The sequence below is a fragment of the Musca domestica genome, unplaced genomic scaffold, assembly GCF_030504385.1.
Source record: "Musca domestica strain aabys unplaced genomic scaffold, Musca_domestica.polishedcontigs.V.1.1 35, whole genome shotgun sequence".
In the NCBI taxonomy this organism is placed as follows: domain Eukaryota; kingdom Metazoa; phylum Arthropoda; class Insecta; order Diptera; family Muscidae; genus Musca; species Musca domestica.
In genome coordinates, this window is record NW_026712315.1 from 7,061,986 (window position 1) to 7,084,076 (window position 22,091).

The 22,091-nt window shown below is 36.0% G+C and overlaps 1 protein-coding gene across 1 annotated transcript; it reads right to left on the bottom strand.

Moving 5' to 3' along the window:
* Positions 1 to 12,438: 12,438 nt before the first annotated feature.
* On the bottom strand, positions 12,439 to 21,303 carry LOC101888553 (sterol O-acyltransferase 1-like). The gene is made up of 4 exons (XM_011297046.3): positions 21,193 to 21,303; positions 18,690 to 19,041; positions 15,724 to 15,872; positions 12,439 to 15,637 (listed from the first exon to the last, which is right to left on the bottom strand). The coding sequence occupies exons 1-4, from the start codon at positions 21,230 to 21,232 to the stop codon at positions 14,607 to 14,609; spliced, it is 1,572 nt and encodes a 523-aa protein (XP_011295348.1). The 5' UTR covers positions 21,233 to 21,303; the 3' UTR covers positions 12,439 to 14,606.
* Between the last annotated feature and the right edge of the window lie 788 nt (positions 21,304 to 22,091).

Genomic DNA, 22,091 nt, shown 5'->3' on the forward strand with positions numbered 1-22,091 from the left:
ATTAAGTTTATCACTCCGTTTGTAAAACACCTCGAAATATACATTTTAGACCCCACAAGTAATTATGTTATTGATCAACATACAATTCTATGTCGATTTAACGATGCAGGACTGCAGGACTTTTAGTATTGAAAATGGACTATATAGGCTACATAGGTCCACGTTTAGATAACTTTACCTCCCTGTATTCGGAATTTTGATGACATTGTTCACTGGAATTGTATTAAATTTCGTTATGATACTTCGTAATGGGTACTACGAAAAATTGGCTGTGCAGGTCCACGTCTTCGTATAGCCCCTATATAACGGTAAGAATATAAGGATATTCTTTATTTTGAATTGTCCGGAATTGTTTCATAATTCGTGTTTGAAAATTTCTAATAGATAATACAGTGTGTGGCAGAAAATTGTCTATGCAGGTCCAGGTCTAAATATCGGTATCTCCCGATATTCTGTATTTTGATGATTCTAGCGACATTATTCACCGGAATTGTTTCAAATTTGGCATTTGAAGTTCATAATGGATACTACAGCCTGTGACAGAAAAATGTCTGTGCAGGTCCTCGTCCTCTTCGTTTAGACCCCATGTAATGGTACCTCCCGATATTCGGTATTTTGATGATTTTAGCTACATTATTCACCGGAATTGTTAACATTTCGCATTTGCACTTCGTAATAGATACTACAGCCTGTGACAGAAAATTGTCTTCGTATGGACCCCAAAATAACGGTAACTTCCTATATAAGGTATTCGTATGCCCTCCACCTAGGAAAGGAGGAGGGTATAAATATTCGTCGTAGACCCCATAATGTATATAAATTCATAACCAGCATAAATTTCTAAGTCGATTTAACGATGTCCTTCTGTCTGTCTGTCCGTCTGTCTGCTGAAATCACGATACAGGCCACATTATTTGACGTAGAGCGTCAAAATTTAGCAGAATAATTTGAATTATGTCTAGGATGGTTGGTATTGAAAATGACATATATCGGTCCACGTTTTGGTCCATATAACGGTACCTCCCAATATTCGGTATTTTGATGATTTTTGCCGCATTTTTTTCATGGATTTGTCTAAAAATTGGCATTTTTTTTAGTCATAGTGGGTTATAGCTGCGGTGGCGAAACATTGTATGTATAGGTCCACGTTTTGGTATAGTCCCCATATAACGGTACCTCCCTATATTCGGTTTTTCATGATATTTGCCACATTTTTTTCACGGATTTGTCTAAAAATTGGAATTAGTTGGTCATAATAGGTTCTAGCTCCGTTGGCGAAACATTGTATGTATAGGTCCACGTTTTTGTATAGCTCTATATGACGGTACCTCCCGATATTCGGTATTTTGATGATTTTTGCCACATTTTCCCACGAATATGTCTAAAAATTGATATTTGTGGGTCATAATTGGGTCTAATGTTCCATTAACCTAAGGTAGAGCGTATTAAAAGTTCGGCCCGGCCAAACTTAATGTTTTTTTTTAATTGTTAAGATTTTAACAGAATTTATAACAAAATCTATTTTTTATTTATAGACTTATTTACTTCTAAATTCTCTCCAAATGGTGGAGGGTATTGAAAGTTCGGCCCGGCTGAATTTACTGCTTTTTCATTTGTTCTCTATAAAATAGAAAAAAATGTAAAACTAGTGAGATCCTTGCAGGTTCTGGAACATAACAAAACATAATAGTCTTTGAGATCTAACTCCCTTTAAATTCCAAAACACAAAAAGTCTTTTGACAGCAAACTCTGTTCTTAGAACGACCTTATATAGACCCTGTGCATGCCTTAATACAAACCCATCGATTCTTGTTCCAAATTTAGTCCTCATAATTATTCTCAACTTTTTAAATTTAAAATTCAGTTTTCTTACTTTAACTTTTTTCTCCCTCTTTTCAAAAAGAAAGTCATAAACCTAATGCCTTCGTCAAACTATGTATTTAACAAACATTTAAGAGATTTGCACAACATTCAACCATTGTCCCAAAAAAAACAACAACGTTGTTCCTTTTTTTGTTTTTGCAACAAGCATACCAACCTCTGTACATATTTGACAAACATAAACCCCGTGTTTAATCCTGTGTAAACTCATTTTTGACAAACGAACAGCAGAAAAAAAAGAACACCGCTATTTAGATTTAGTTGAAGTACTTAATTTTCATATCGTGCGTTGGAGGGGGGAGGGGAGGAAGCGTACGTGATGGGCCGGGCATGTGGTTCGGTTTGGTTTGCTGGTGAAAACATTGCAGTGTGTCCCCATTTAGTAAGTGCCATGTTTATCCTGATCCCTTGCCAATGTAAACTTGACTAATATCTAGGTGTGTGAGTGTGTTGTTGGTGGCTTGGCGTTTATATTTCTTCTTTATTTTCGTTTTGGTTTAGAATTTTAGAACGTGTGCGGCAATTTATGAGCGGACACATTGTGCGGTACAGGGATATTAGCGTTAGACTGAATAGATAGTGAGAAACAGTGAACAAGGGCGGAAATTATGAGACTACAAGAGCATAGCAAAACTTAGATTCTTGAGATTTTTAAGAACAGGGTTCAACGCTCATTTTAACTATAATAGCAGATTCTTATGATTTTTATTGACTTCTTGTGGAATTTTCGAAAAATTTTTCTGAAGAAATTTTTGATAGATCATAAATTTAATTTGGGATTGTTATACCCTACAACCTACCCTACATAGTGGTAAGAGTGTTATGTCTTTTGTGTGTTTCATGACTTTTGAGGATCTTCATAGAATCACTTTCTGAGTCGGTTTATGCATGTCAGTCTGTTCGTAAGTCCATGTATTTGAACTGAACAAAATGCAGGTAGCATTTATTATGCGATTGAGATGAAATTTTTCAAACAATATTTGTATGGCCCAAGGACGAACCCTTTTGAAATTGGTGAGAATCGGTTTAAATTTATATATAGCTCTCATATACATCTTCAACCGATTTCAGGTTTATTGTGCACCAAATAGCCAAAATGTTGGCATTTCTGATCGAATTCAGCTCAGACATAGCTATAGCTCTCATATATATGTTTCATCCGATTTTTGAGTTTTAAGTGCCTCACATGCGTGATATGAACTTCGCAACAATAATCTTTGGTACCAGATATTAGATACAGCTCAGAAATAAGTGTTTAGAATTGTATAGATATCGGATCAGATTTGGATATATCACCCATATATAACTTTATCCGATATCAATTTTTTGTGCATGAAATGGCTAATATCAGCCCAAATGAATTAAATTTCGGCAATTCCGACTAAGTTTATACAAGAAAGAAGTACTTCAAATTTGGTGGAAATCGGTTCAAATATAGCTTGTGCTCCCATATATATGTTTCACTCCAATGATATTTGACACCGGGCATCGGTACTGCTCGAAAATACCTCTGTCAATGTTTATCGACATCGATTCAGATTTGTGTATAGCTTCGATATATAGGTGAGATGAAAAAACTGCAACGAACTTCAGACTGCTGTCATTTCTAAGCCACTCGTCCGACAGCTGTTAAAATTATTCCAATGATAGCTCATTATATTGTTTACAAGCGTACAAAAGCATTTTGTTGAGAATTTTCCAGAAAAAAAGTTATTCGCGATGTAATTCAAGCGTGATAGTGTGATTTCTTTATATTTGGCTGGAAAACCAAAAGTGGCTATCGTTAGAGCACTCCAGCATTTAAATGTTAATAAATCTTTTGTGTCTCGTACCATCGCTCGTTACTCGTCGATACTGGTAGCGTAGGAAGTAAACGGAAGAAAACAGCAACATCAGCAGAAATGATTGGAAAATTAAAGAAGCGACTTGATCGAAACCCGCTGAAGCTGAAGATATTGCAATATTCCATTCGGCAAATATTGAAAAATGAGTTCGAGGTAAAGCCACTGCAATTCCAAAAAGTGCAAGAACTTACACCGCAACAGAAAGAAAATAGACTCAAAAGAGCTAAAGAGTTGCTTCGCTTGGCCGAAAGTGGTGAACTTCCGAATTTGGTTTTCTCCGATGAGAAAACATTTGTTTTCCAGCAGTTTGTAAACAAACAAATTTATCGTGTTTACTTACCAAAGAGGTCTGCTGAAAATGCGCAGGTCAGTTGAAAATGTGCAGGTCAGTTGAAAATGTGCCATGGTGATGGTGTGTGCCGCCATAACAGCCGATAGTCGCTCTCCGCTTGTATTAATCGACCGTGGCATCACCGAATATTATCGCGAAAATATTCTGGAGGGTGTATTAAAGCCTTGGCCACAGACCTTGGACATTCCAACAGGACACCATTGCACTCAGCACGCGCCACCCAAGAATGGTTACAAAATGAGGTTCCTCGCTTCATTTTCAGCGCACAATGGGCACCAAAATCTCCGGATACCAATCCGTTGGACTATTGTGTCTGGAGTATTTTGGAAAGCAAGGTAGGCACTAGAAAATTCCAAAGTGTCAATCACCTCTAGCGAGCGCTTCGCTGGGAATGGGCCAAAATACCGCAGTGCAGCATTCGGGCAACGTGTTACGGTTTCATTGGCCGTTTGAAGGCCATAATTTGTGTCAAATGTGACCAGTTCCAACAAAACAAAACTTATTCTAAAATTTGTTGCTATTTCCGACATTTTTTTGTTTTCATTCAATAAAATTTAAAAACAAGGCTATAGTCGTGCAGGGCCGACCATGTGATACCCTACAACACTACAATATGTTAGAAGCCCCCTTATGTCCAAATCCACTTTTGAAGATTTCGCTTTGGAAATTATGTCACATAGCACCGCCCAGATATTACCCTTAGCTCTTTGACCAGGGACATTTGCCCAATATTTACGCACTCCGTCGTGCTGTTAGTTGTTGTGGTCCAGTTTACAGCTAAATATAATTCAATGGTCATCCAAAATCCGAGAATTCTTCTCTGTCATTCTCAGTCTCTTTTGGGGCGTGTCGAATGGCTTTAATTGTTTGATCAGGATTTTTTTTCTGTTTTTGGTTCATTTCCCCTAAATATTTTGCAATCATCTTCAAAAGCAAGAGGCCCCTCTGTATCTCCAAATTAAGACTCATCTATATGATTTGCATGTCTACGTTATTTGGCTATTTTCATCAAAACCAAATCAGCATAAAAGTGCTAGAAGTTCGCCTATTGTGTATTTCGGATATCGCCTGTAAGTAATGTTGGTATTTTTTCACACAAAAAAGTAGTGGTCCATTCTATCCGCTGTCATAAACTCTAACTTTATGTGAGATTTTGTGTTATTTGGTTTCTATTTGTGACCTTTACAACGGCTAAAAATCAGGAACATTTTTAGTTGTTGGTCCATTTCAACCCCTAAATATATTGCGGACATCTTTGACAACAATAGGTCTAGCCCTTCTGAGCCTAACACCACCCTTGTGAAGTTTTTCGTGAGGATCGGACGATAATTGCAACTGTATATAATAACCCCATCCTGTTTTGTAAGGTGAAAAATATTACAAATATACACCTCAAATTGACTTACACCAAATTGAAAAAATGCGATAAAAATATGAAAACATAAAAAAATGTCACAAAATGTTTCAAAATCTATATTAACATCATTATTGGCATCGTTTTGCGATTTTTTAGATTTTATTCTTTTATGCCAAGAGGATATTCTGAATTGACAAACTTTGTCAAAATCGGTCCAGCCATTCTTGAGATATAAACATTCTAGCAAATATCCCCTTGCATTGTATATACACATTGTATATATTTCGCTATATATATGCCACATATTTACTATCGACATCTAGGTGACGGTCACAAGTGACGGAAGTGGTAAGAGTATATTTGTGATTTTGCCGGGATTAAAAATAATCGCGGTTAAATGAAAAATTTGACTTTTATTTAAAACAAATGTTATGGTCTTTTTCACCCACTAAATATTACCCGATGACCATCAAAATTGGAAAGCTTCTGCCCAGCCCTAAGCTCTAGCCCCATGTCAACTTTCACGTCGATGGGTCTATAATTGCGACCTGTGGAGCAACTACAAAATCAGGAAATTTTCAGTTTTTGGTCCATTTCAACCCCTAAATATTATGCGATCATCTCCCAAAGCAATAGGCTTCTATTCTGATCTTAACCCCACCTCCATTTTCAATTTCGTGAGGATCGGGCCATAATTGCGACCTGTAGAGTGATTACAAATTTACATGGACAGACCGACAGACGGACGGACGGACGGACATACATAGCTAGATCGACTCAGCTCGGCGAGATAGGATGATCCATATATGCTTTCCTATGTGGGAAACCAATTTTTCGAGGTGTTACATAATTTTGGGCCCAATCAAACTTATAATACCCCCAACACATAGTATTGTAGGGTATAAAAATTGTAAAAATGTTGACGTTTTACTTTGTTGCAGTTTTTTTATCTCACCCTGTATGTCATGGAAAGGTTAAAGAAGTTACCAATATAATAAGACCTGACACGTTGCGATATTTATATTATAATTATTTAGAACCGATACGAAATGGACAATTTTGGCCCGTTCCTTCGGCACCTACTCCATAGGAACATTGGCTGATGGTATACATCTGTCGGCAGATACCGACTGATACTTCTAACTTTTCAAATATTTCAAATATCGTTTAACTCAATATCTCTATCAACAATAGATCTAATGAAAGTATGTCATGTGTCAATCCACTCTTTCAGGTAAATCCCCTATAAAAGTTCCGAATTTTCCAAAAAAAAAAATAATAACAAAATATTTAAAAACACATATTTTATTTGAAATACAGAAAGTAGTAAATATCGCAATTTTCGCAATTAATATTTCCTGTAAGTTTTTTTTAACAATTTTAAAATGATTTTTATGAACTTATTTTATAAAATAAAATGCTTATTTTGTTCGCAATTATCCTGAAAATCACCACCATATACACCACCGATTCATATCATTTTGTGACACAAATCCCCGGTGCTAAGCTCTTCGAAATACACAATCTGATACCTGACGCTGTTCTAAATTGTAAATTGCTATTGCTGGTAAAATATTCGTTTCCAGTTTTTCCAAAAAACGTTTTATGGTTTTAAACTTGTTTTCCCAACCCCCCCCCCCCCCCCCCCCCGCCAACCACCACCCATTTTAATTTTATTGTAATTCTAGAATTCTGTCCATGGCAGTTCCCAACACACGGGAGCAAACAAATGCGTAAACACAAAAGTGCCAAAGTAGACCACAAATGAAGTCATGTTTATTCAACACAAATGCCAACGAAAATCCGACTTCTTCCGCCAGAAAGGATCTAGTGCTTCCAGCACATGTGGACACAACACGCACATCGGACAACAACGTAAAAAATATGGCCAGGAAAAACCAGGAACTTTACAAAATAACAACAACACAAACTCACACACACACACACGCACACGTTATCCTGGCATGGATATCCTTGTTGTTCGCGCAAAAGTTCAAATGGCTATTTCACGCATCGTTGTTCGTGAAATATGTTCGGGGAATTTTAACTAGAATATCAAATGAAAATGTGGAGCATGTTCAATGTTTCGAAATGAATTGGTTTGTGCGCTTACAACCGCACAACTTACAACTTCAGTCAGGGAGAGGACACTGGCGAAAAAATTCGAAAAAACGGAAATTAAAACAGGCTAACCAGATTTCAGAGGAAATCAAATGGAATTGTTGATTGGAATAGGGAAAAAATGGAGAAATTCAAATTGATTTGTATTCAACCATAAAATGGAGAAAAAACAAAGTTTTCACTTTTAGAACTCCGTTGCCTTAGTGACTCCTTTATTCAGCTTATTAACTTACATTGGAAACAAGTTAAAAGGTATCAGTCGGTTTTGCCGACAGATATATGCCCTCAGACACTATCCATTTGATTTAATATATTGTGACTTGTGTATGATTACTCCAACTGTTGACCCTTTATTGGGGTAGTTCTGAAGCAAAGAAGTGGAACAATTATTATGATAGCAATTGTTAAAATTTTTGTGGGAGGTACAAAAAGGTGTGTGGCGTCAAGGAAGTGGACGGAAGAAAACAGCAACATCAGTACAAATGGTTCGAAAAGTAAAGAAGCGACTTGATCGAAACCCGCATCGCAGTGGTCGAAAAATGGTTCGTAAGCTGAACATATCGCAATATTTCATTCGGCAAATATTAGAAAATGAGTTCGGGGTAAAGCCACTGAAATTCCAAAAAGTGCAACAACTTACACCACAACAGAAAGAAAATAGACTCAAAAGAGCTGAAGAGTTGCCTCGCTTGGCCGAAAGTGGTGAACTGCCGAATTTTGTTTTCTCCGATCAGTCAACATTCGTTGGCCACCAGAACTCAAGCGTCGGCCATGGTGATGGTGTGGGTCGCCATAACAGCCGATGGTCGCTCTTCGTTCGTATTAATCGACCGTGGCATCAGAACAAATGCCGAATAGTATCGCGAAAATATTCTGGATGGTGTACTAAAGCTTTGGGCATGCAAATTTTTTGGCCGCAGACATTGGACATTCCGAAAGGACTCAGCACGCGTCACCCAAGAATGGTTACAAAATGAGGTTCCTCGCTTCATTTCCAGTGCACAAGGCCACCAAAATCTCCGGATACCAATTCGTTGTACTATTGTGTCTGGAGTATTTTGGAAAGCAAGGTTGGCACTTAAAAATTACCAAGCAAGCGCTTCGCCGGGAATAGGCCAAAATACCGCAGAGCAACATTCGGGAAGCTTGTAACGGTTTCATGACCGTTTGGAGGCCAAATGTGACCAATTCGAACAAATGTAAACTTCCTCTAAAATGTGATGCTATTTCCGACATTTTTTGGTTTTATTCAATAAAATTAAAAAAAAAAATCTAAAAACTATGGCGTGTGACTTTATTGCAGTTTTTGAATATTGTCACCCTTTGTGGGGGAAGTACCAGGAGGGCTGGACCGATACCTGTCATCTTCCCATCAGATCTTGCGTTAGTAAAAATATTGGGATGTTTGAAATTATAAGAGAGTCGGATGCTTATTTCAAAATTATTCAAAATTTTGACGTTGTGGGGTAGGTACCAGAAGTAGTGGTCCTTATAGCGGTTCTTTGTACCAGATATTGTATTAGTGAAAATATTGAGATGTGCGAAATTTGAAGACTATCGGACTTATTTTTTACATTTTATTACAGTTATAATAGTTCCAATATTGGAGGTACCGTTATATGGGGGCTATACGAAAACGTGGACCTGCACAGACAATTTCCTGTCATGGGCTGTAGCATCTATTACGTTGACTAATTGTTTAACCTCGCCTAGCCATCATTTGCATCTCATTGTCCCTGAATCGTAGCCTTGAGGCTATGAACTTTCTCCAGAGTTTATCTCAATAAAAACCATTTACCAAGAGTTCCGTTTTTTCTTCATTTGTTTTATTCTCCTTCAACAATTAACCAATTATAATAATTGCTCCATCTTCAATTTAATTTAAATGTCCTGCCGTTTCGCAAAACCTTGCAAAACAAAAGTCCACTAGTTATGTGCAAAAATTGTCTCTTCTCGCCTTATCTTATTTTCACTGTCATCCTTCTTGTTTTTCCAGTTTCTTTCTTTTGTTGTTATGTATTATTTTTACTGTTATTGTGTTGGGTACTTTCTCTCTTTAATCGCTCTCATCCATTGAGTCTGTAAAGTTGTTGTTTTTGTTGTCGCTACTTTCTTATGTTTTATGCCACTTAACAGCGCATAATAGGGACTAAGAAGGCGCCGGCAAAAAGTGACATTAGCCAGCGTCTTAGCAGGACATTTTTGTAAATAACTAAATAGAATGAAAGGATTTTTGTGACCGAGACAAGTTGAAATGTTGACTTCTTAAGTGTGCTAAGTACTAAAGTAAATGATAATTACTGTTGAGAAAGTTTGTCAATAAGTGTTTGGAGAAGTGGTTAAATTCTAAGAAATTGTGAAAATTATTTTCTTTTTCCGTACCCACATAAGTGGGATATTTTGCCTCATTTTCCGCTTAGATTCCTTCTCCAAAGGACTTCAACTAATCCAACTCTATGGTCTTTGCTGGTACTTTCCTGCCAAATTCTCTAAAAAAAGTCTTAATGTCTGCCCCAAAGACTTTACGGTGTTATAATACCTTCCACCTTGTCATTCCTTTTGTAACATCCCTTAATATTCATCGTAGATCCCACAAAGTATATATATTCATAATCTGCATAAAATTCTAAGTCGATTCAACGATGTCCGTCTATCTGTCTGCCTGTTGTAATCACGATACAACACAGATTATTTGACGTAAACCTTCAAAATTTGGCAGAACAATTTGTATTGTATTTAGGATGTTTTATATTGAAAATGAGATATACCGGTCCACGTTTTGGTATAGCCGCCATATAACGATACTTCCCGATATTCGGTATTTTGATTTTTGATTTGTCTAAAAATTAGTATTTGTAGGTCGTAATGGGTTCTAGTTCCGGTGGCGAAATATTGTATAAATAGATCCACCTTTGGAATAGCCGCCATATAACCGTAATAATGGTAATGTTTACCAGGCGGTAAGGCAGGGAATACCTAGGTTTCGGAAAGAACCACCAATCCTCATCAGTTCTCTTGTTTTTTGTCTGGGATATTCTCCCCCGAAGTTATTTTAAAAATAACTTCTATGACGAAAAACATTTTCTACCCAAGTGACCCAAGATCGTAAGCTCAATAGAAGAGGAACCAAAGAATTAAATAAAACTAAAATTCTTTTGGAAAATCTTCTAAATCTTACAAGTGGAGAAAGATGTAAATATTTATAAGTGCTGTTGTAAGATTTCGAAGATTTTCCAAAAGAATTTTAGTTTTATTTAATCCTACGTTTGATTGTTTGGTGCAAAATCAAACGTAAATCGGACGAAGTTATATATGGGAGCTATATCCAAATCTGAACCGATCTCGATAAAATTTAGCAAAGGTATTTCTGAGCTGCATTTGATATATTTCCTCAAATATTGTTGTTACAGAGTGCATATTACGGCTGCGGAGGACAAAAATAACTAATCGGATGAACAATATATATGGGAGCTATAGCTATATCTGAACCGATTTCGATCAAATTTGGCATACTTATTTTAAGGCCTAATTTGGTTGTATGTGCAAAATTCCATACTATTCGGGCTGATATTACACGTTTGATGCACAATAAAAGGCAAATCTGATGAATGTATATATGGGAGCTATATCTAAATTTTGACCGATTATCTCCAATTTCAATAGGGTTCGTCCTTGAGCCAAACAAATGGTATGTGCAAAATTTCATCTCAATCATACACTAAATGCGAGCTGCATTTTGTTCACAAAAATACATGGACAGACGGACTGACATGCATAAATCAACTCAGAAAGTGATTCTATGGAGATCCTCAAATGTAACTATAGGTCTATCTCGCTTCCTTCTCCATGTTACAAACAAATGCACAAAGACATAATACCCTTACCACTATGTGGTGTAGGGTATAATTAAAATGCCAAAATAATGCTAAACATAAATGCGTTTTTATACCCTCCACCATACTATCAAGGGTATATTAACTTTGTCATTCTGTTTGTAACTTCTTGAAATACTCATGTCAGACCCAACAAAGTATATATATTCTTGACCAGCGTAAAATTCTAAGTCTATTTAGCTGTGTCCGTCTTCGTATAGCCCCCATATAACGGTACCTCCCAATATTCGGTATTTTGATGATTTTAGCGTCATTATTCACCAGAATTGTTTCAAATTACGTATTTAGAGTTCGTAATTGTCAAATTGTCTGTGCAGGTCCAGGTCTTCCTATAGGTCCCATATATAAGTACCTCCCTATATTCGGTATTTTGACGAGTTTAGGTACAATACCCACCGAAATTGTTTGAGATGTCGTATTTGAAGTTCGTAATGGATGCTACAGCCTGTGACAGAAAATTGTCTATGCTGATCCAGGTCTTCACACAGCTCCGATATAACGGTACCTCCCTATATATACGATATTTTGATGATTTTAGCTACATTATTCACCGTTTATTTCAAGTTTCGAATTTGAATATGGTAATGGCTTATGACAAATAATGTCTATGTAGGCCACGTCGTATGGACCCCAATATAACGGCTTTATTTGGTATTTTTAAAATTTTAATAGAATTTTTAAGGATTTTATTTTTTTTTTTTTAAATTTCCAAATTCATTCCCAATGGTGGAGGGTATTCAAAGTTCGCCCCGGCCGAACTTACTCATTTTTAACTTGTTGTTGCTTTATTTATTCTCTCAAAATCGTACATCTGTTTACTTACGCTTTCACAATTAGAATGAGCATGAGTATGATAATCGAGAGTAATTTGTTGGATAACAATTATTAAAATATCTTAGTTAGTTATTATTAATGTAACGTAATTGTAATAAAATCTATCTAAGGTGCTATTTAATATGCTACAATTTTAAATTTTCCCCTGCAGCTGAAGGTTTTAAAACGAAAATTAGTTTATGTTCTGTATTTTTTTTTCTTCCAAACAGAAAAAATACGTTTCACTTGGATTACACTCAGCGCAATTGTTTTTGTGCAACAAGGTCAAGTTATTCATGTAATTCACATAAATAAATAATTGCGTACATACTACATAGCAATGTATGTACATTATATACTGCTTGCAGATTTTATAAATAGACTACGTAATGATGAAATAATAAAAAATGAATTCACGTTAAACATAAGGTTTACAAAAAGACAGAAAGTGTACGAATAAAACTACAGCCAGGATAAGCAGGCTGTAATGATGTTGTAATTAGCAAACGTATAAATCTACATATGCCTATTTCAGGGTCGACCAGATCATGAAAAACATGTTCACTTATTCCTGAACATTCTCGGCAAGAGCTAAAATATTATGAAATATGAACGAGTAAAAAGGCTGTTAGTTCGGCCTTGCCGGATTTTGAATACAATTTGGAAGTTGTCAAGAAAATAAAATCCGTTAAAAATTCTGTTAAAAATTCCATAATACCAATTCCAAAATACCAAATATAGCCGTTATATTGGGGTCAACACGAACACGTGTACCTGTATAGGCAACTTTTGTCATAAGCCATTACAATATTCAAATACGAAACTTGAAAAAAATCCGGTGAATATTGTTGCTAAAATCATCAAAATACCGAATATAGGGAGGTGCCGTTATATCGGACCTATACGAATGTCTGGGCCTGCATAGACAATTTTCTGTCACAGGCTATAGTACCGTTTAGGAACTTCATATCAAACAGATTCGGTGAATATTGTACATAAAATCGTAAAAATACCGAATATAGGGAGTTACTGATATATGGGGCCTGTATGAAGACCTGGACCTGCATAGACAATTGTCTGTCATAGGCTGTAGTTCTTAATACCAACTCTAAATACGAAATTTGAAACAAATCCGGTGAATAATGTCGCTAAAATAATCAAATTGCCGAATATCGTTAGGTACCGTTGTATGGTGGCCATACCGTCATTCCATTGAAAAATGTGGTTAAAATCATCAAAATACCGAATATATCGGGGGTAACGTTATATGGGGGCTATACGATATCGTGAACCCATATAGAAAATTCTCTTTCAGGGGGTAAAATACTCACACAGAACTCGTTGTGTAGAATTTCAGACAATGTCATTGAAAAATTGTCACTAAAATCATCAAAATACCGAGTGGCGGGAGGTACAATTATATGAGGGATATACGATATCGGGGACCCATATAGACAATTCTTTTCCAGGGAGTAAAGTAGTCACGAAGAACTCCTTGCGTAGAATTTCAGCCAATTTCATTGAAAAATGTGGTTAAAATCACAAAATACCGAATATAGGGAGGTGCCGTTATATGGGTGGGTCGACCTATATAGACAATATTCATCCAGGGGGTAAAATACCAAAAAAGGAACTCCTTTTGCGGATATTCAGACAATTTCATTGGCTACAATCATCAAAATACCGAGGGAGGGTACCGTTATATGGGGGCTATACGATATCGTTGACCGATATAGCCCATCTGATCTGTGACAAAAGACCGATTTTAGCTTCATATCTTTATTAGTTTTGACTTTAGCCTGTTTACAAGAAACGGAGGGACGGACAGGGCTAAATCTTCTTAGAATTTTTCGCTGATCAAGAATATATACATACTTTTTATACCCTCCACCATACTATGGAGGGTATATTAATTTTGTCATTCCGTGTGTAACTCCTCGAAATACTCATGTCAGACCAAATTTGTACCAAATGGTGGAGGGTATTAAAAGTTCGGCCCGGCGAACTTACAGCTTTTTTACTTGTTTGGTCTAAAATTATTATTGCGATGAGTTATAAACGGAATGGCGAACGTAATATACCCTCTATTTATACCCTCTATAAAAAGGTAAAATAATGCTATCAGATGTTTGCCTTTTTTTTTTTAATTATTCGTTTGACAACATCTCGTTGACAAAGTTTATATTTATAAATCCATTATATATAAATAATCCAGAGATGGGAATGTGTTTTCTATAAGGTAAATTACAAAAAAATGCAGATATGGATATGCTTATTCGAAATGACTACCTTCCTCATTATCATGCTATTGTTATTAATTTATTTATCTCATTACAAAATTTGATTTAAAGTAGTTCCCGCGTATTATTGCACGCCCACAAATGCGGAATCCATAGATCCAAAAAATTCTTATAAGATGCTTTTGGTAGATTCTTCTTACAGTAATATTCCGCAGTGTACAGACCAATCACTAAGGCATTGCCAACAAAAAATGTTAACCAAAAAACTATATTGCCAACACATCGAGGAATCCAACGCGATATGTGTACCAAGGCAATGCCACCAAAAATATACAAAATACTTGAATATGGAAAATAAATTCGCAAGGGGATCACCATAAAGTATTCATGAGCTACGGCTGAAATTACATAAACAGCAATGGCAGAACTACTTTTAGATCCCTTAAAAACATAGCGATAGAAATCTTTGAATATGTACTCGTACAGCCAATCACCTACCAATGTATTCCAATCACGAAAGAATTCAAAATAATTACAAGCTAACCACCAATCGCGGTGGAACATACGATCAGAGAAATACAACAATTCACCGGTAAGATTATTCCAGGCGTGTAAAAGAAAAAAGAAAAAGCTGAGTACCATCAGCATGGCTGTGAGTTGTATGCCAAAGAAGCTGCGTATCAGGAAGCCTGCACTTAGCTCCGCTCTCCCGAAGTTTGACATAATTGGTTGTAAATGATTTTCAATTAGAAAAGCAAACAAAAACACAAAGGCCACACACTCCATAAAACGGGCAGCTACAAAACTCCAACGTACGCTAGCGGTGCGTGGATAATCATCGCAGTACAATAAAGTGGGTGCACATAAATAATAAAGGTATTTTTGAAATGGCGGCATAATGACGATTTGCAAATTATTTTCAATATCTAATTTTCCTTGCAGTATTCGGCCGCAAATGACTCTCACAAAGGCATGTTGCTTCATTGCCAATCTCATCGTTTCAAAGAGGAGGCCAAAACACGAGGCATTCTTTATATTGAACTTTAGGCATGCAGCTGCTGGGATATAGAAAAATAATCCTTGACTTGTGATATACAGCAATAGCCAAGCGAAGGACCAACATGGTTGTAGAAACTCTGGAAGAAAGAAGGTAAGTGATAAGCGCCATTAAAATGTTGTATCTAAACGCGCTATATACATGCATACATATATATATACAAACCTTGTTTTTGAAGTTTCCTTCTACCAATTGCCCATATTTTCAAAGCATAATATATAGCACAGGAATAAATTTGCAAAATTACCCAAATAGCAAATGCATAATGGAAATTTATAAATCCGGTTTGAAAAGTGCCAGATGCCAAAGTGATCCTAAAAAAGAGAGAAAAAGAAAATAAACAAGTAAACAAAAGCAGTAATTTCGGCCGGGCCGAACTTTAAAAACACACAGTTGGAAATTATCAAAAAAAATAAAATCCGTTAAAAATTCTGTCAAAATCTTAAAAATACCGAGTACAGCCGTAATATTGAGGTTTTTACGAAAACGTGGATATGCATGGGCAACTTTTGTCATATTCAAATACAAAACTGAAAAAAAAAACAAGTAAAAAAGCTGTAAGTTCGGCCGGGCCGAACTTTTAATACAAATTTGGCAATTTCCAAAAAAAAAAATAAATAAATAAATCCGTTAAAAATTCTGTTAAAATCTTCAAAATACCGAATGCCTATACGACGACATGGACCTGCATAGGCATCTTTAGTCATAAGTTATTACAATATTTAAATGCGACTTGACGAAAAATCTATTTATAATGTAGCTAATATCATCAAAATACGGAATATAGGGGATGCCGTTATATGGGGGCTATATGAAGACGTGGACCTGCACAGACAATTTTCTGGCATGGGCTGAAGTATCCATTACCAACTTCACATGCGAAATTTGAAACAAACAAGTAATGTCGCTAAAATCATCAAAATACCGAATATTGGGGGGGGGGGTATATGGGGCTATATGAAGACGTGGACCTACATGACTCATTTTCTGCTGTATGCTGAAGTATCTATTACGAACTTCAAATACCAAATTTGGAACGATTCCGTTAAATAATGTCGCTAAAATCATCAAAATACTGAATATCGGGGGGTACCGTTACAAAGACCTAAAATGGTAAAGACTAGACAAAATGCATTCTGAGCAAATGGTTTGTGGTTATACTACCTTGAATAACAGCTCATGACAGAAGTTATGTTAATATAAAAAACACAATTATAGGAAAGAATGACAAATAAAAGTTTGGATAATCCAAAATATTGGTTTCAAAATTCTATTCAATATACCTTTCCAAATAATTGCATACTGCGTTAGAGGTTTAAATTGCTTAACATTGGTAACTATGTTGTTACGATATCATAACAACAGAGGTATTTTAACAGGGTTGCCATATTTTCACTCTGTCTTGTCCCATCTTTATACTTCTATGTCTTTGACCGTTATATGGGGGCTATACGAAGACGTGGTGCTGCACAGATAATTTTCCGTCTTAGGCTGTAGTATCCATTATGAGCTTCAAATGCCAAATTTGAAACAATTCCGGTGAATAATGTCGCTAAAATCATTAAAATACCGAATATCGGGAGGTACCGTTATATGGGGGCTATATGATAACTTGGACCTACATGGCCCATTTACGAACTTAACTTAATATACACGTGTGCAAAATTTTAGCCTTCTATCTCAATTTGTTCGAAAGATAGCGTGATTACAACAGGCAGACAGACAGACGGACGGACATGGCTAAATCGTCTCAGAATTTTATGCTGATCAAGAATATATACTTTGTTAGGTCTGACATGAGTATTTTGAGGAGTTACAAGCGGAATGACAAAATTAACATACCCTCGATAGTAGTAGTAGAAGGGTATATCAAATTTAAGAATAAGTTTAGATTTGTTCGAATTGATCACCTTTGGCACGAATTATGGCCTTTACATGGCCAATGGAACCGTCACACACTGCCCCAATGTTGCTCCTCATTTTGTAACGATTCTTGGGTGGTGCGTGCGATGGTGCTGAGTCCTGTTGGAATGTCCAAGATCTGCGGCCAAAATGTTTGCGTGTCCAAGTCTTTAATACACCCTCCAGAATATTTTCGCGATTATATTCGACATTTATTCTGATGCCACGGTCAATTAATACGAGCTTATTTTGCTTATATTGCTTATTTTCGCACGTGATCTAGCACTGATGCAAATATTAGGATTTGCTAAGTTGGAGCAAAATCGGATTATCCTTTCCCTTTCTGTGTAGTAAAATATTTTCTTTGAAAATTTCGACCTTTTGTGGGGAAGAAGGAGTGAACCGAAATTGCCCATCTACGAACTCGATCTATTTTTGATAATAATATAACGACGTATCAAGTTTGGACCAAATCGAATACTCGCTTCCAGATTTATTTGGACCAATAATATACTCGCTTCCAGACGGTCGGACGGACATCGCTAGAACAACTCCAAATGTCGTGAAACGGATTTGGTCCAAAAGACCTAGGGTCTAATACCGTTAATTCGATGAGGCACGTTTTGGCCATAAAAAATGTATCCATATGGCTGAAGGTATAAAAAATCCGTTGAAAAATGTACCTAAAATCGTCAAAATATTAAATATAGGGAGGTACTGGTATATTGGACCTATACGAAGACCTGGACCTGCATAGACAATTTTCTGACATAGACTGTTGTTCCGATTACGAACTCTAAATACGAACTTTAAAACAACTCTGGTGAACAATATCGCTAAAATCATCAAAATACCGAATATAGGGTGGTACCGTTATATGGGTGATATACGATATCGTGGCCGGATATAGCCCATCTTAGAACTCATTTTAAAAGTAAGTAAAAATATAAAATAAATTTGAATATTTCTAACAAGAAGCAGGCATAGCCTCAAGGTTTCTATGTCTGTAGTTATACGAAGCTGTTCTACCTCCATGGATGATGGTACGAATGAACGCATTTGCAAGCCGGTTTGGAATGTTCTGCTAGAATTGCTGGAAAAGTATTGCACAGACATGGGCAAAAAAGAGTTCATATTGAGGTCACGAATGTAAAACTTTGTTTATAACACTAAATGAAAAATTTGGATTCTGCTTAAGCTTAGTTGCTTACTGATTAAGTTCTACTCACCTTCCATTTGCGAAGTAATCATCGAATATATTATAGGCCAAATAAAATATGAAAACCACAATAAATATATTGTAAATTGTTCGAATATGGCTAATCTTTAGAAGTTCGGTGATATACGATTCTCGAGCTTCAAAAACTTTTTTGCGAATTTTATTGCACTCCACTTCTTTACTGTTGTCCCTGTTATCATTGCTAAATCGTACATTTCTTTCTTTCGATGACTGCTGGTTGTCTGTGTTATTTGTTTCTTTGGGAGATGATGCATTGAGATACGATATTACGGGGCGTACATTTATTTCCAAATGAGCTGGATGTTCTTCTTTCTCCGGTTCATTAATTTTTGAGCAAAATTCTGGAAAAAGTAAATGAAAATAGAAATAATATTGCAATCTTCAAGTACGAAGATGGACTATATCGGTCCACGATATCGTATAACCCCCATACAACGGTACCTAGCTATATTCGGTACTTTGATGATTTTAGTATATTTTTGAATGGAATTGTCTAAAAAATTATACTAGAAGTTCTTTCGAGGCCACGGTAGGTCCACGATATCCTATAGCCTACATACAACGGATCCTCCCGACATTCGATATTTTGACGATTTTAAGGAGTTTTTTTTTCAAATTTCGTATTTAGAATTCGTTATGGGTACTACAGCCTACAACAACAAATTGCGTATGCAGGCCCACGTTTTCGTATAACTTCCATATAGCAGCACCATGCTACAATAAAAAGGTAAGGTAAAGCTACCAGCTGATAAAAAATTTTTTCTTAGTGTGCCCGACTTCTGCCTATTTTGTGTATGTATTTATTGTTTTGAAAAATAAAAAAAAAAACTATTTTCAAAACTAATGATTGGAAGACACGTAAATTGGGAGACGCGCATTAAAGTTATTCGCCGGTTTTACCATGGAATTGACTAAAAGAGCTGTCTAGATCACACATTTTTGAAAGAAAATCTAGGCATTTCATTAATTTTTCCCGCTGTTTAACCGATTTAAAAAAATTAGGAAATATATTGAATAAATGAAAACAACTTGTTGCATGCAAAGTTGACAGGAAGCGGTCATAGTCTTAGGGCTGTATTTCTGTAGTTTACGAAGTTCTACCTGCTTATTGAACCATATTCTATATATACCTCCCAATATTCGATATTTTGACGATTTTAGCGACGTTATTCACCGGAATTATTTCAAATTTCGTATTTAGAGTTCGAAATGGGAAAGGCAGTCTATAACAGAAAATTGTCTATATCTTCGTATAGGAGTCATATATCAGTATATATATATTCGGTATTTTGACGATTTTAGGTACAATATTCATCAAATCTCGTATTTGAAGCTCCCAATAGGTACTACAGCCTGTGTAGGGTCTTCGACCTGTCCAGGTCTTCGTATACTCCCGATGTAACGATTCCTTCCCATAGTCGGTATTTTTATGATTTTACCTATGTTATTCACCGGATTTTTTCAAGTTTCGTATTTGAATATTGCAATGACTTTTGACAAAAGTTGCCTATGCAGGTCCAGGCTTTTGCATAGACCCCAATATAACGGCTATATTCGGTATTTTTGTACCCTCCACCTTGGTGGGTCATTCCGTTTGTAACATCCTTAAATATTCGTCGTAGACCCCATAAAGTATATATATTCATAATCAGCATAAAATTCTAAGTCGATTTAACGATGTCCGTCTGTTGAAATCACGATACAGCCCACAGTATTTGACGTAGAGCGCCAAAATTTAGCAGAGCAATTTGCATTATGTCTAGAATGGTTGGTATTGAAAATGAGATATATCGGTCCACGTTCTGGTATAGTCCCCATGTAACGGTACCTCCCGATATTCGGTATTTTGATGATTTATGCCACATTTTTTCACGGATTTGTCTGAAAATGGGTATTTGTAGGTCATAACGGGTACCTGTGCGTGTGGCAAAACATTGCATGTATAGGTCCACGTTTTGGTATAGCCCCCATATAAAGGTACCTCCCGATATTCGGTATTTTGATTATTTTTGCCACATTTTTTCACGGATTTGTCTAAAAATTGATATTTGTGGGTCATAATGGGTCCTAGTTCGTGTGGCGAAACATTGTATGTATAGGTACACGTTTTGATATAGTCCTCATATAACGGTACCTCTCAATATTCGGTATTTTGATGATTTTTGACACATTTTTTCAAGAATTTCTCTGAAAGTTGGTAGTGGTAGATCATAATAGGTTTTTGCCACATTTCTTCTAATGTTTCCTTTACCCTAAGGTGGAGGGTATTAAAAGTTTGTCCCGGCCGAACTTAATGTTTTTTACTTAGTAAGATTCTAACAGAATTTTTAACGGATTTAATTTTTTTGAAAATTTTCCAAATTTTTTCCAAATGGTGGAAGGTATTCAAAGTTCAGTCCGGCCGAACTTACCGCTTTTTTACTTGTTCTTATTTAAACTCCTCTTTTTTAAAAGCAACACACTGTCTTCTCTGAGTCTGCAGCTAACCTTACCATTTACTTTTTCGTCGTGATTAGTTTCCATTTCCTTCATTTTCGAATTTTTCTTTAGCTCAACACTTTAAACTTTACAACTTTGTATTCAAATCGGAACTAATTTCGAACTAACGCTTTGTACAAAAAATATTGAATTGCAATGTGCAAATATATATATGTTACGGAAAACATAACATGTTGGCCAAGACATTGGTAACAATTAATTAGAACAACAACAATTAAATCCAATTTTATTAATAGTTCTACAAATAATGTATGCAGTGTTATAAAGTCTAGAGTAATTATTCATTATTCTAATCTTGAAATTGTAAGGCAAACAATATTTAAAATGTATATAAATACAATTTTCAGATTCAATGTTGAGGAAATTGTTATTAATTTGAATCAAATTAATATGTGGTGTTAATGTCCGGCAAACCTGCCTGATAATAGAAAATACATTTCATTATACCCTCAGCCATATGGCTATATCATTCGATACGGCCAAAACGAGCCTCATCGAAATAATGGTTTTAGACTCTAGGTCGCTTTGGACCAAATCCGTTTTAGGACATTTGGTGTCGATTTAGCGATGTGCGTCCGTCTGCCAGGCTGGTGCGCAGAGAGTGTCTGATTTCGTTCAAACTTGGTAAATCTTAATATTATTATCAAACATATATCGAGTTCGGAGATGGGCAAGATCGGTCCACTACTTCTGGTACCTCTCCCACAAAAGAGTCAACATTTTGAATAATTATAACTCCCATAAAATGTAAAGTAAGAGTCCGATTATCTTCAAATTGCACAAATCACAATATTTTTACTCACCCATGGTCTGATATTAATGTATTGGTCCACTCCTTCTGGTATCTCCCCCACAAATGGTCAACATTTTGAATATCCATGAAGTTCATAAA

What these genes read in the sequence shown, in the direction of transcription:
- LOC101888553 (XM_011297046.3), bottom strand. Translation starts at nt 21,232, where the DNA reads ATGAAGGAAATGGAAACTAATCACGACGAAAAAGTAAATG. An exon ending in TCACGACGAAAAAGTAAATG is followed by an intron (nt 19,042 to 21,192) that starts GTAAGGTTAGCT and finishes TACTTTTTCCAG; the next exon opens with AATTTTGCTCAAAAATTAAT. An exon ending in AAGGAAACTTCAAAAACAAG is followed by an intron (nt 15,638 to 15,723) that starts GTTTGTATATAT and finishes TCTTTCTTCCAG; the next exon opens with AGTTTCTACAACCATGTTGG.